The following is a 12,240-nucleotide window of genomic DNA, read 5'->3' as shown; positions in this document are numbered from 1 at the left end:
GAATATTAAGCACCTCTAGTCACACAGACACACACCGCTGCATCGCTGCATATTGTTATTGCTGCCTGGTCACGGACAACCCAACCAGTGGACCCTTGTGACAGTAGCGCTGCACCTGCCTGGCTGTGTTAGTGGCTGGCTATAGCATCTCAAGCTTCTTGAATTTCCCCTTGGGGATCAATAAAGTATCTATCTATCTATCTAGCTAGATAAAACAGATTGGTTTCATTATTCACTTTTTTGTACCGGCAGTACTTAGTACTGTTGGCCCGAGAAAAAGAGATCTATGTGAAAAATCACCAGATTTCGGCAGAAGAGTAATCTACACTTCACTTCACAAATAGCAGCTTTGTTATTTACTCATTTCTCGTGTGCACTGAGAGACGTCTCTAAAGCTGGAGATGTCCATTTTCCTCACATGTAGTTTAGACCAGAGCAGGGGCTTTACTCAGCCAGGGGGAAAATGCCATCAGACTCATTTAGTCAGTCAGTCAGTCAGTCAGTCAGTCAGTCACACACACACACACACACACACACACACACACACACACACACACACACACACACACACACACACACACACACACACACACACACACAATATCTCTCTCACTCACTCACACAGACTGACTCACTCACTCACATATTGACAAAAATACTGTAAAAAACAGTGTGCGTCACTTACTTAGCTGATGTACATGTTGTGACCACTGGCACCAACTTCTGAAGAACTTCATCTGGACTGAGGAGTTCAGTCTGATCTTCCTCTGGTGTCTTCATGTACTTCTGCAGGTCAAACTCAGCCGGCTGCTCTTCTGACATCTTAAACTCAAGTGTCTTAGTCTCCCACTCTCCTGGTAAGAGCATCTCTACATGCAGAGTATCTGAGCTGCTTTTCTCCTCCACTACAGCATGGTGATTCAGCTCATTCAGACAGTAGAACAGGTTGATCCTTCTGTTTGAGCTACTCTGATCTCTGATCCTCTGTTTGACATACTGCACTGTTTCCTCTGAGCTTTCTGATTGGCTGCTGGTCTGTGGCAGTAGATGCTTTAGGAGATTCTGATTGGACTCCAGTGAGAGGCCCAGAAGGAAGCGGAGGAAAAGGTCCAGGTGTCCATTCTTACTCTGTAAGGCCAGGTCCACTGCAGTCTTGTGTAGGTCATAAAGTGTTGCAGCTCTGAACAGAGCAGAGAGCTGAGAGGTTTGCTGTTGGTCAGCCATGTTTCCCTGTCTGTTGCTGAAGCAGAGGAACACATACAGAGCTGCAAGAAACTCCTGGATGCTCAGATGCACAAAGCTGAACACCTTCCCCTGGTACAGCCCAGCCTCCTCTCTGAAGATCTGAGTACACACTCCCGAGTACACTGATGCTTCTGTGACATCAATGCCACACTCTCTCAGGTCTTCCTCATAGAATATCAGATTGCCTTTCTCCAGCTGTTGGAAAGCCAGTTTACAGAGTTTGAAAATCACCTCTTCATCTGTCTCTTTTCTCTCTGTGTACTTGACATGTTGTATGCCTGTCTGCATCATCAGGAAGTGTGTGTACATTTGAGTCAGAGTCCTTGGAATTTCCACTTTGTCTGATTCTTTGGATGTTTTCTCTACAACAGTGGCTGAAATCCAACAGAAGACTGGAATGTGGCACATGATGTAGAGGCTCCTGGATGACTTCAGGTGTGTGATGGTTCTGCCGACCAGGTTCTCATCTCTGATTCTCTTCCTGAAGTACTCATCTTTCTGTGGGTCGTTGAATCCCCTTATTTCTGTCACCTGGTTCACACACTGAGGAGGGATCTGATTGGCTGCTGCTGGTCGGGTGGTGATCCAGAGGAGAGCAGAAGGAAGCAGATCCCCCTTGATGAGGTTTGTCAGCAGCACGTCCACTGAGACTGGCTCTGTCACATCACAACAGGTCGGGTTGGAGTGAAAATGTAGAGGAAGTCGACACTCATCCAGACCATCAAAGATGAACACGACTCTGTGCTCTGAACTGGTGAAGACTCTTGGATCTTTGATTTCAGAGAAGAAGTGCTGAATAAGATCCACCAGACTGAGTTTTTTCTCCTTCATCAGGTTCAGCTCCCGGAAAGGAAGAGGAAATATGAAGTGGATATCCTGATTAGCTGTTCCTTCAGCCCAGTCCAGAACGAATTTCTGCACAGACACAGTTTTTCCAATGCCAGCCACTCCCTTTGTCAGCACTGTTCTGAGGGGTTTGTATTGTTTGGGGTTAAATATTCTGCCCTTCTTTTCAGCCTCATCTTTTCTGCGTCTCTCCGCTTCCAAGCGTTCTTTTCGGCGTCTTTCCTCTTCCAGTAAGCGTTTAAAGATGTCACTGCATTTGATTGGTCTGCCTTGTGCTGCTTCTCTCCTGGATGCTCTCTCTATCTGTCTGACCTCATGTTCATCACTGACCCATCTATCAGAATCATATGACTCCTCATCTGAGTCATCACTGTTGTGTGCTGCTTCTCTCCAGGATGCCCTCTCTATCTGTCTGACTTCATGTTCATCATTGACCTCTCCTCTTCCCCCCTCTGTGATGTAGAGGTCTGTGTAGATCTCATGGAGGAGTCTGGTGTCTCCCTGCTGTGGGATTCCCTCAATCAGAGACTGAAACTTCTTCAGCAGGTGGGATTTGTGGATCTGCTGATATCTGTGTGAAAAACAAAACACACGATTAAAGACTAAATAAAATAAATAGATAAATATTATAAATAAATATAAATAAATATTGCTCCCAAACTTTTTAAACTCAAGACGGTTCGGGTGTAAGCCCCTCCTCAGACATGACTAGATATACACACATGCATAGACACTTAAAGGAACACTGAATAACAATTGGGAGCACTTACGCAGACTTTCAGTTTCACTTTGGAGTGAGGATATTACTGCGCCGAGTCTGTGCTCCCAATTGGAGAGGCAGTTAGAGCAATAACTGTACTGTACTGTTGCTGGTGGCCTGTGGACTGTCCCGGGACACCCAAGCACTGTCCCGGGACACCCGAGCACTGTCCCGGGACACCCGAGCACTGTCCCGAGACACTAAACACTGTCCCGGGACACCTAAGCACTGTCCCGGGACACCCATACACTGTCCCGGGACACCTAAGCACTGTCCCGGGACACCCAGACACTGTCCCGGGACACCCGAGCACTGTCCCGGGACACCCAAGCACTGTCCCGTGACACCCAGACACTGTCCCGAGACACCCGATCACTGTCCCGGGACACCCAAGCACTGTCCCGAGACACTAGACACTGTCCCGGGACACCCAAACACTGTCCCGAGACACTAGACACTGTCCCGGGACGCCTAAGCACTGTCCCGGGACACCCGAGCACTGTCCCGAGACACCCAGACACTGTCCCGGGACACCCGAGCACTGTCCCGGGACACCCAAGCACTGTCCCGAGACACGAGACACTGTCCCAGGACACTTAAGCACTGTCCCGGGACACCCAGAAACTGTCCCGGGACACCCGATCACTGTCCCGGGACACCCAAGCACTGTCCCGAGACACTAGACACTGTCCCGGGACACCCAAACACTGTCCCGAGACACCCAGACACTGTCCCGGGACACCTAAGCACTGTCCCGGGACACCCAGACACTGTCCCGGGACACCCGAGCACTGTCCCGGGACACCCGAGCACTGTCCCGGGACACCCAAGCACTGTCCCGGGACACCCAGACACTGTCCCGAGACACTAGACACTGTCCCGGGACACCTAAGCACTGTCCCGGGACACCCAGACACTGTCCCGGGACACCCAAACACTGTCCCGTGACACCCAGACACTGTCCCGGGACACCTAATCACTGTCCCGGGACACCCAAGCACTGTCCCGAGACACTAGACACTGTCCCGGGACACCCAAACACTGTCCCGTGACACCCAGACACTGTCCCGGGACACCCGAGCACTGTCCCGGGACACCCAAGCACTGTCCCGGGACACCCAGACACTGTCCCGAGACACTAGACACTGTCCCGGGACACCTAAGCACTGTCCCGTGACACCCAGACACTGTCCCGGGACACCCGATCACTGTCCCGGGACACCCAAGCACTGTCCCGAGACACTAGACACTGTCCCGGGACACCCAGACACTGTCCCGGGACACCCAAACACTGTCCCGAGACACTAGACACTGTCCCGGGACACCCAAGCACTGTCCTGGGACACCCAGACACTGTCCAGGGACACCCGAGCACTGTCCCGAGACACTAGACACTGTCCCGGGACACCTAAGCACTGTCCCGTGACACCCAGACACTGTCCCGGGACACCAAAGCACAGTCCCGGGACACCTAAGCACTGTCCCGTGACACCCAGACACTGTCCCGGGACACCCGAGCACTGTCCCGGGTAAGGGTGTCACGATCTCGATTTTAAATCGAAATCGATCGAAATTACATCTCAATCTCGAACTTCGAACTGAAAAGTAGAATCGACGATGCAGCCACACCCCCAACGTGACGTCCAGCATGTATGCCCAAAACGCAAAACCACGCACGTGCAGCATCAACACTCCTCTAATTTTAGGCTGCAGCCTGCAGCCAGTTAAAAAATTCACATCAACCTCTTGTTACTCTGAAATCACGGGTGTGGAAGCATTTTTGCGTTCATTCACGTCAGTTAGCCTAACACCAACTTAGCCTTCTCAACTTAGCAAGTAAAAAAAACGATTTAGTTAGCCTACAGTTCAAAATGACTTTAAGGCTTAAAATGCACATTGATAAGTACTTATTCCATTAACACTAACCTTGGGTCTCTTCAGAGTGTCTTCAGAGTGTGCACAAACATTCAAAGTATCATTCTGTGTTGCTTCATTTCACTATGTTCACATGTCTATGTTTGACGTTTTTTTTTTGTTTACAACCTCACGGATGGAACGGTTTCAAAATAAAAATTGCTTTCAAAATAAAAGCCCCCTGAAACAGAATAGGAAGAGGGCAAAAAATAAAAATGAATATAATAATAATAATAATGACACAAGGAATGCATTAATAAAAAAAGATCGAAAATCGAATCAAATCGTGGCTTTAAAATCGCAAATTAAATCGAATCGAGGATTTGGAGAATCGTGACACCCCTAGTCCCGGGACACCCAAGCACTGTCCAAAATTAAGTGCATTTTTATGTAGGCCTCTAAGGGTTTTCTAAAAGCCCCTTCCCATAAAATGATAATTATTATATGTTTATTTGTATAGAACCCCTGGCATGTAGTCATTGTATCTTTTCACTTTGTTTGCTTTATGTTTGCCTAAATTAATAATTAATTTGCATCAACAAACACGTCACTGATTTCAGAGGTTCCGTGCCCTCCCCCCATTTCTCCCAATGGTTTCTCCTTCATCACGCAACGCAAAAGTTGTTATAGTGACAGAACAGCTGACTGCAGAAGTGTCAGTGGTGCGCCCGCTTCGGACGTTATCAGTCCATTGAATGGGCGTTATCAATCGTAATCAGCCTCATAGTTATGGGTTAGAAGGCGCTATCTCCGCCTTCTAGCAGGTTCAGAAGGCTGCTATCACACATTCGCATGGTTGAATGACCACGATACAAACACATTAGGTTCCCAGAATCCAATCAGAAATCAGAAACGGAAATTACCGAGCAGTGACGAAGTAAAACAAAGAATTCAAATCGGGGAATGGAAGTGAGCTGCGTTTCGTTGCGTTGTTATTAGGCTATATTGAATTGTGCATTTGCAAAACTGATGAAATCGGGGGGGGGGGGGGGGGGGGGGGGGGGGAATGGTTGCCTACGCCATATATTACCCTGCACCGTATTGTTTGGTTGCTCATCTGGTTTATTCATTGCCTAGAAATCTAGACGCACCCTAGCGGCCAAAAATATTTTTGCCTAGCGGGATGGTCTAGGGTCGCACCGTTGAGGACAAGCCTGCGCTAGGCTCGAGTTCAGCCTAGACAATCAGAACGCTCTATCTGTGTACGGAGTCCTTGAGCCCGCCTTAGCTCACCTTCGGCTTCCGATAAGACGCCAGGGGGCTGGACCATGCGTCCTCGTTCAACGAGTTGGGTTTGAGACCGTATCGCACAACCATAGAGAAAAACAAAAGATGGATGAGGCTAACGAAGCGCGCTCGTTTGAATCGGATTTGGAAGAGTTAAACTTGGGCTTTTCTTTGAAGTTTGAGCAGAAAGAAGCACTCAAGTCATTTGTTTTAAAGAAGGATGTATTTGCCGTTTTGCCGACCGGCTACGATTGGTCACAAATGCTGGCCTATTACATGCAGAGGCAGTTTGAAAGACAACTGTTCATCCCACCCACAGGCTTCAACTCTGTGAATGGTCCGACCCCAAACTATACATGTCTGTGTAGTTTGGCTTGCCAGGCTAGTTTATTCAGGCTTTTATGTCTAATAAATGGCTTGATTGCATGGTAATTTTGCTAGCAATGAAGTTGAATTAACATTACATAATTGGGCAAATCTGTCAATGCAAGGTAGGCCTACATTATTTATAACTAATACTATTGATACTATGAAATTCATTCATACTATTATAGGGTGTTGCAGGGATTGATATGGTGCTTCTATGCTAAATACAAAATCCCAACACCCAAAAAACTACCACCACTCAAAAATATAGTCGTAATGGTGATGTCATCCTGACCTATGGTCCTCTCAAGCACACAGAAGGGAGGAATATAACTTGTAACTTAAATCGCATTCACACCCCAAGCGTTCAAAGGGTATTACAGCTTAAATCACATCTACACTCCTCAAGCTTTCCAAAAATATATGATTTAGGCTACTTCAGATGAGCTATGCTTATATTACACCCAAAAAACTACCAACACTCAAAAATATACGTCAGTCTTAACGGTGATGTCATCCTCGCATATGGTCTTCTCAAGCACAAAGAAGGGTGGAATATAACTTATTACAGCTTAAATCACATCTACACTCCTCAAGCTTTCTAACAATATATGATTTGGGCTACTTCACAGTGCTCGGGTGTCCCGGGACAGTGTCTGGGTGTCACGGGACAGTGCTTAGGTGTCCCGGGACTGTGCTTTGGTGTCCCGGGACAGTGTCTGGGTGTCACGGGACAGTGCTTAGGTGTCCCGGGACAGTGTCTAGTGTCTCGGGACAGTGCTCGGGTGTCCCTGGACAGTGTCTGGGTGTCCCAGGACAGTGCTTGGGTGTCCCGGGACAGTGTCTAGTGTCTCGGGACAGTGTTTGGGTGTCCCGGGACAGTGTCTGGGTGTCCCGGGACAGTGTCTAGTGTCTCGGGACAGTGCTTGGGTGTCCCGGGACAGTGATTAGGTGTCCCGGGACAGTGTCTGGGTGTCCCGGGACAGTGCTTAGGTGTCCCGGGACAATGTCTAGTGTCTCCGGACAGTGTCTGGGTGTCCCGGGACAGTGCTTAGGTGTCCCGGGACAGTGTCTAGTGTCTCGGGACAGTGTTTGGGTGTCCCGGGACAGTGCTTAGGTGTCCCGGGACAGTGTCTGGGTGTCCCGGGACAGTGCTTAGGTGTCCCGGGACAGTGTCTAGTGTCTCGGGACAGTGTTTGGGTGTCCCGGGACAGTGTCTAGTGTCTTGGGACAGTGCTTAGGTGTCCCGGGACAGTGTCTGGGTGTCCCGGGACAGTGCTTAGGTGTCCCGGGACAGTGTTTGGGTGTCCCGGGACAGTGTCTGGGTGTCCCGGGACAGTGCTTAGGTGTCCCGGGACAGTGTCTAGTGTCTCGGGACAGTGTTTGGGTGTCCCGGGACAGTGCTTAGGTGTCCCGGGACAGTGTCTGGGTGTCCCGGGACAGTGCTTAGGTGTCTCGGGACAGTGTTTGGGTGTCCCGGGACAGTGTCTGGGTGTCCCGGGACAGTGCTTAGGTGTCCCGGGACAGTGTCTAGTGTCTCGGGACAGTGTTTGGGTGTCCCGGGACAGTGTTTGGGTGTCCCGGGACAGTGTCTGGGTGTCCCGGGACAGTGCTTAGGTGTCTCGGGACAGTGTTTGGGTGTCCCGGGACAGTGTCTGGGTGTCCCGGGACAGTGCTTAGGTGTCCCGGGACAGTGTCTATTGTCTCGGGACAGTGTTTGGGTGTCCCGGGACAGTGTCTAGTGTCTCGGGACAGTGCTTAGGTGTCCCGGGACAGTGCTTTGGTGTCCCGGGACAGTGTCTGGGTGTCCCGGGACAGTGCTTAGGTGTCTCGGGACAGTGTTTGGGTGTCCCGGGACAGTGTCTGGGTGTCCCGGGACAGTGCTTAGGTGTCCCGGGACAGTGTCTAGTGTCTCGGGACAGTGCTTAGGTGTCCCGGGACAGTGTCTGGGTGTCCCGGGACAGTGCTTTGGTGTCCCGGGACAGTGTCTGGGTGTCCCGGGACAGTGCTTAGGTGTCTCGGGACAGTGTTTGGGTGTCCCGGGACAGTGTCTGGGTGTCCCGGGACAGTGCTTAGGTGTCCCGGGACAGTGTCTAGTGTCTCGGGACAGTGCTTAGGTGTCCCGGGACAGTGTCTAGTGTCTCGGGACAGTGTTTGGGTGTCCCGGGACAGTGCTTAGGTGTCCCGGGACAGTGTCTGGGTGTCCCGGGACAGTTCACAGGCCACCAGCAACAGTACAGTACAGTTCTTGCGCCCGGGACAGTGTTTGGGTGTCCCGGGACAGTGCTTAGGTGTCCCGGGACAGTGGATGGGTGTCCCGGGACAGTTCACAGGCCACCAGCAACAGTACAGTACAGTTCTTGCTCCCACTGCTACTGCCCAATTGTTATTCCGCCACACAATATAGTTACTGTATCCCTCTTACCAGCTTAGAAATGCACCACGTTTTATTTTGTCTCACCATACTTGGTTGTGTGACTACTCGTGTAACTATATTTTAAAAGAAAAACATGGAGGTGTTTGGTCACTTCTAACGTCCCACTCTCATCGCATATTAATATTACAGACCACTTAATAAACAGTTCTACATGAAATATTTCAATCACTATTTACCACTTACTGCTCCTCCCTCATGTGATAACTAATGCAGTGATATACTTCATATTTTCTACTCTTTCACTTACATCCCATTTCACCTTCTAATGGACTAATGGACACACACACACACCACTCTCTCTCTCTCTCTGAGGAGTATAGCCTTGATCTTACACTCCGATAGATGAGTCTCCTCCTTCAGGGTTGATTGGCAAATCTTTGGCCCAATCACCACTGACTGTAGGTGAGTGGGACCTCCTCTTCTTCTTTGCGCTGCAACAACACACACACGCACACACACACACACTTCTCTTACATCTCACTCCAGATATTCTATTGACTTTGCTAACAACCTTCAGACTATTGAATTACAAGCTACAGACTCTCCTTTAGTCACTTTGGATGTAGCAAGCCTGTACACAGATACCCCACATAGTGAGGAGTAGAGGCATCACCAGCCTATACACAGATACCCCACACAGTGGGGAATAGAGGCATCACCAGCCTATACACAGATACCCCACATAGTGAGGAGTAGAGGCATCACCAGCCTATCCACAGATACCCACATAGTGGGAAATAGAGGCATCACCAGCCAATACACAGATACCCCACATAGTGAGGAGTAGAGGCATCACCAGCCTATCCACAGATATCCCACACAGGGAGTAGAGGCATCTCCAGAGGTATGGAATTAGAATAGACTCATATGTTTTGTTAGCCTAGAAATCTAGACGCACCCTAGCGGCCAAAAATATTTTTGCCTGGCGGGATGGTCTAGGGTCGCACCGTTGAGGACAAGCCTGCGCCAGGATCGAGTTCAGCCGAGCCAATCAGAACGCTCTATCTGTGTACGGAGTCCTTGAGCCCTCACCTTCGGCTTCCGATAAGACGCCAGGGGGCTGGATCATGCGTCCTCGTTCGACGAGTTGGGTTTGAGACCGTATCGCACAACCAGGGCTGCCAAGTCATTTCTCACGCAAAATATTTCCCCATTCAGTGCACTATATATTTTTTTTCATGATGATAAACTTTGGTCATTGCCTTGCCGTAGTTCGAGATCTGATTGACTGACAGCAATAACCAATCCATCAGTCCTTTGTGCCTAAATCTCACCAACCATATGTAGCAGGGTGAACTGATTGGTATAATTGTTAATGCCAATTGACTCATTCCTCTTGCCCCTCCCCCTCATTGCCTTGATTGCTAGCACCAGGACTGGCTGCTGGTGCTCTATAACCCCGCATTCACACTGTCTCCGTCCGTCAACGGATCTCATTCACTTTGCATGGGGCGGACTCGAAATGCATTGTGGGTCCGTCCGTTGCTTCAGCTCCGTTGCCTCTGTCAAGAAAGTTGAGAAATGTTCAACTTTTCAGGCAGCGACGGATCCGTCAGCCAATCAGATTACGTGTATGCAAATACACATACGGCAGATCCAACCTCCTTGATCCGTTGACGGACGGAGACAGTGTGTACGCGGGGTTAGTGGGGAGCAGACCTGTCCTCATAGGTCTGAGCCCTGGGCACTGGTTGGCTGCCACCCCAGTTTCTTCCCTGAGTTTGTAGCCAGGTTGGCTATTTGTTTGCCGCTGCAACAAATGAGCAAGGTTAAGTTAGCAGTGGCCATGCTTTTGGATTCACTCGCCTGTGCACTGGATCCCTGTAGATCCGTAAAGGACTGCTGGCCACGAACTGCTATAGAGTTTCCGCTGACTGTTGTCTACATTCACCTTGAGATGGCCTGAACATCGGGTGGCAGCCAACCTACGAGGCTGTTCTGTTTCCGGGTTTTCGTGTCATGTCTTTCGTTTCTGTGATGTCTGTCTGTTCTCTCTGTGCTGGGCCAACGCTGGTTCGGGGAGGTCCATCTAAGAGACTGGGTTGGACGGCTCCAGTCTCTCCCTGTTTGGTCCCGCAGTCCTGAAGGTGTGAGCTGTACAACGGAGGCCAAGGACTGTGGCACCATTGGACTCTTCTGTGTTCTGTTTGTGTTTAGACTTTGTTTTCATTTAGTGTATTGTATGTATTTCTTTCTGTTCCTTGCTGGGCTAATTGGGGGAACCCCCTTAAAGTGTGTATTGTGTGCGGTGCTTTGCTGTGCCTATGAATGACTTGTTATTTCACCCAGCTTGATGTGTCATATTGTGGAGCACTCTGGCTTGCCTCTTGGTTGAGGATGTTGCATCCCTCCCCTAAGTTCCCTAGAACCAAGCCTAAGCCTGGAATAGACTTGTTAATAAATTATATTATATTTTTAGTAAACCACGTCTCTGCGCATTCAGTCAAACGAACTTGTGTGACCTGTTAAGTGTTTGGGGGTATCCCTGGGGCCTCGGACAATTCCTGGGGTGGCGTAGTCTAAGGCTAATTCCCCGTAATGCCACACATTGAAGGCATCACGCAATATAAACAAATCAGAAGCAACGTAAGGCGGGTCTTGGCGGCTCTAACTTGTCTTTCAAACACAACAGCGCCAACTCCGACAATTCGATTTTAAACGTTCTACATGCTAGTTTTTGTTCACTGTTGATTTGCTGTTTCTCCTTGATTTTCCAAGTTAACGTTAAAGCTGCTAAGTCTATCATTGTCCTATACCTGTTGCAGAGCTGTGTAACATTTATTTACCTCTTTCTTGATAAGTTCACACTTTGAGTGTGACAGTCAAAATACGGCTTTGGAAGAGTTAGACTTGGGCTTTTCTCTGAAGTTTGAGCAGAAAGAAGCACTCAAGTCATTCGTTTTAAAGAAGGATGTATTTGCCGTTTTGCCAACCGGCTACCATTGGTCACAAATGCTGGCCTGTTACGTGCAGAGGCAGTTTGAAAGACAACTGTTCATCCCACCCACAGGCTTCAACTCTGTGAATGGTCCGACCCCAGACTATACATTTCTGTGTAGTTTGGCTTGCCAGGCTAATGTTTTGTAAGTGTGTATCAAGTTTTGAAATTGTAGAAATTGTTTGTAAAAACTGTAAAAAATATTTGTAGAAGTTATCATTAACATTTCAATTATACACTGCACTCACAAATCTATTCTACAGGTACGAATCAGTTTTACAGCTACAAATCATCCTACAAGTCATCCTACAATTACAAATGTTTTTTCAGTTACAAATCCATGCTTTACGCACAAAACCAGTCCCACAGTTACACATCTCTTTAAGACTGTTCTGGCGCTCTCCGGTTGAATCAGGGGGTCAGGATTTGACTGATTAGCTTCGCCGATTAGCAAGGCACTTCCTCGTCGCCATTTTCCAGAAATACATCATGTCCGGTGCCATTTCT

The 12,240-nt window shown here is 49.0% G+C and overlaps 1 protein-coding gene across 8 annotated transcripts in view; it reads right to left on the bottom strand.

The window, feature by feature from the left end:
- Positions 1 to 12,240, bottom strand: part of LOC134083153 (NACHT, LRR and PYD domains-containing protein 12-like) — a 45,230-nt gene that overhangs the window by 10,486 nt on the left and 22,504 nt on the right. For 6 of the 8 annotated variants that reach the window (XM_062539532.1, XM_062539445.1, XM_062539363.1 and 3 more), the window contains 2 exons: positions 9,128 to 9,226; positions 686 to 2,662 (listed from right to left, as the gene is read on the bottom strand). In XM_062539532.1, coding sequence (XP_062395516.1) covers positions 686 to 2,662; positions 9,128 to 9,226 — 2,076 coding nt within the window. The remainder of the gene's footprint in view (positions 1 to 685; positions 2,663 to 9,127; positions 9,227 to 12,240) is intronic. The other 2 variants (XM_062539819.1, XM_062539811.1) reach the window with 2 other exon arrangements.

Source organism: Sardina pilchardus, chromosome 1 (assembly GCF_963854185.1).
Source record: "Sardina pilchardus chromosome 1, fSarPil1.1, whole genome shotgun sequence".
Taxonomy (NCBI): Eukaryota; Metazoa; Chordata; class Actinopteri; order Clupeiformes; family Clupeidae; genus Sardina; species Sardina pilchardus.
The sequence above is the reverse complement of the archived record's forward strand: the minus strand, read 5'-3'. Positions and strand labels throughout refer to the sequence as shown.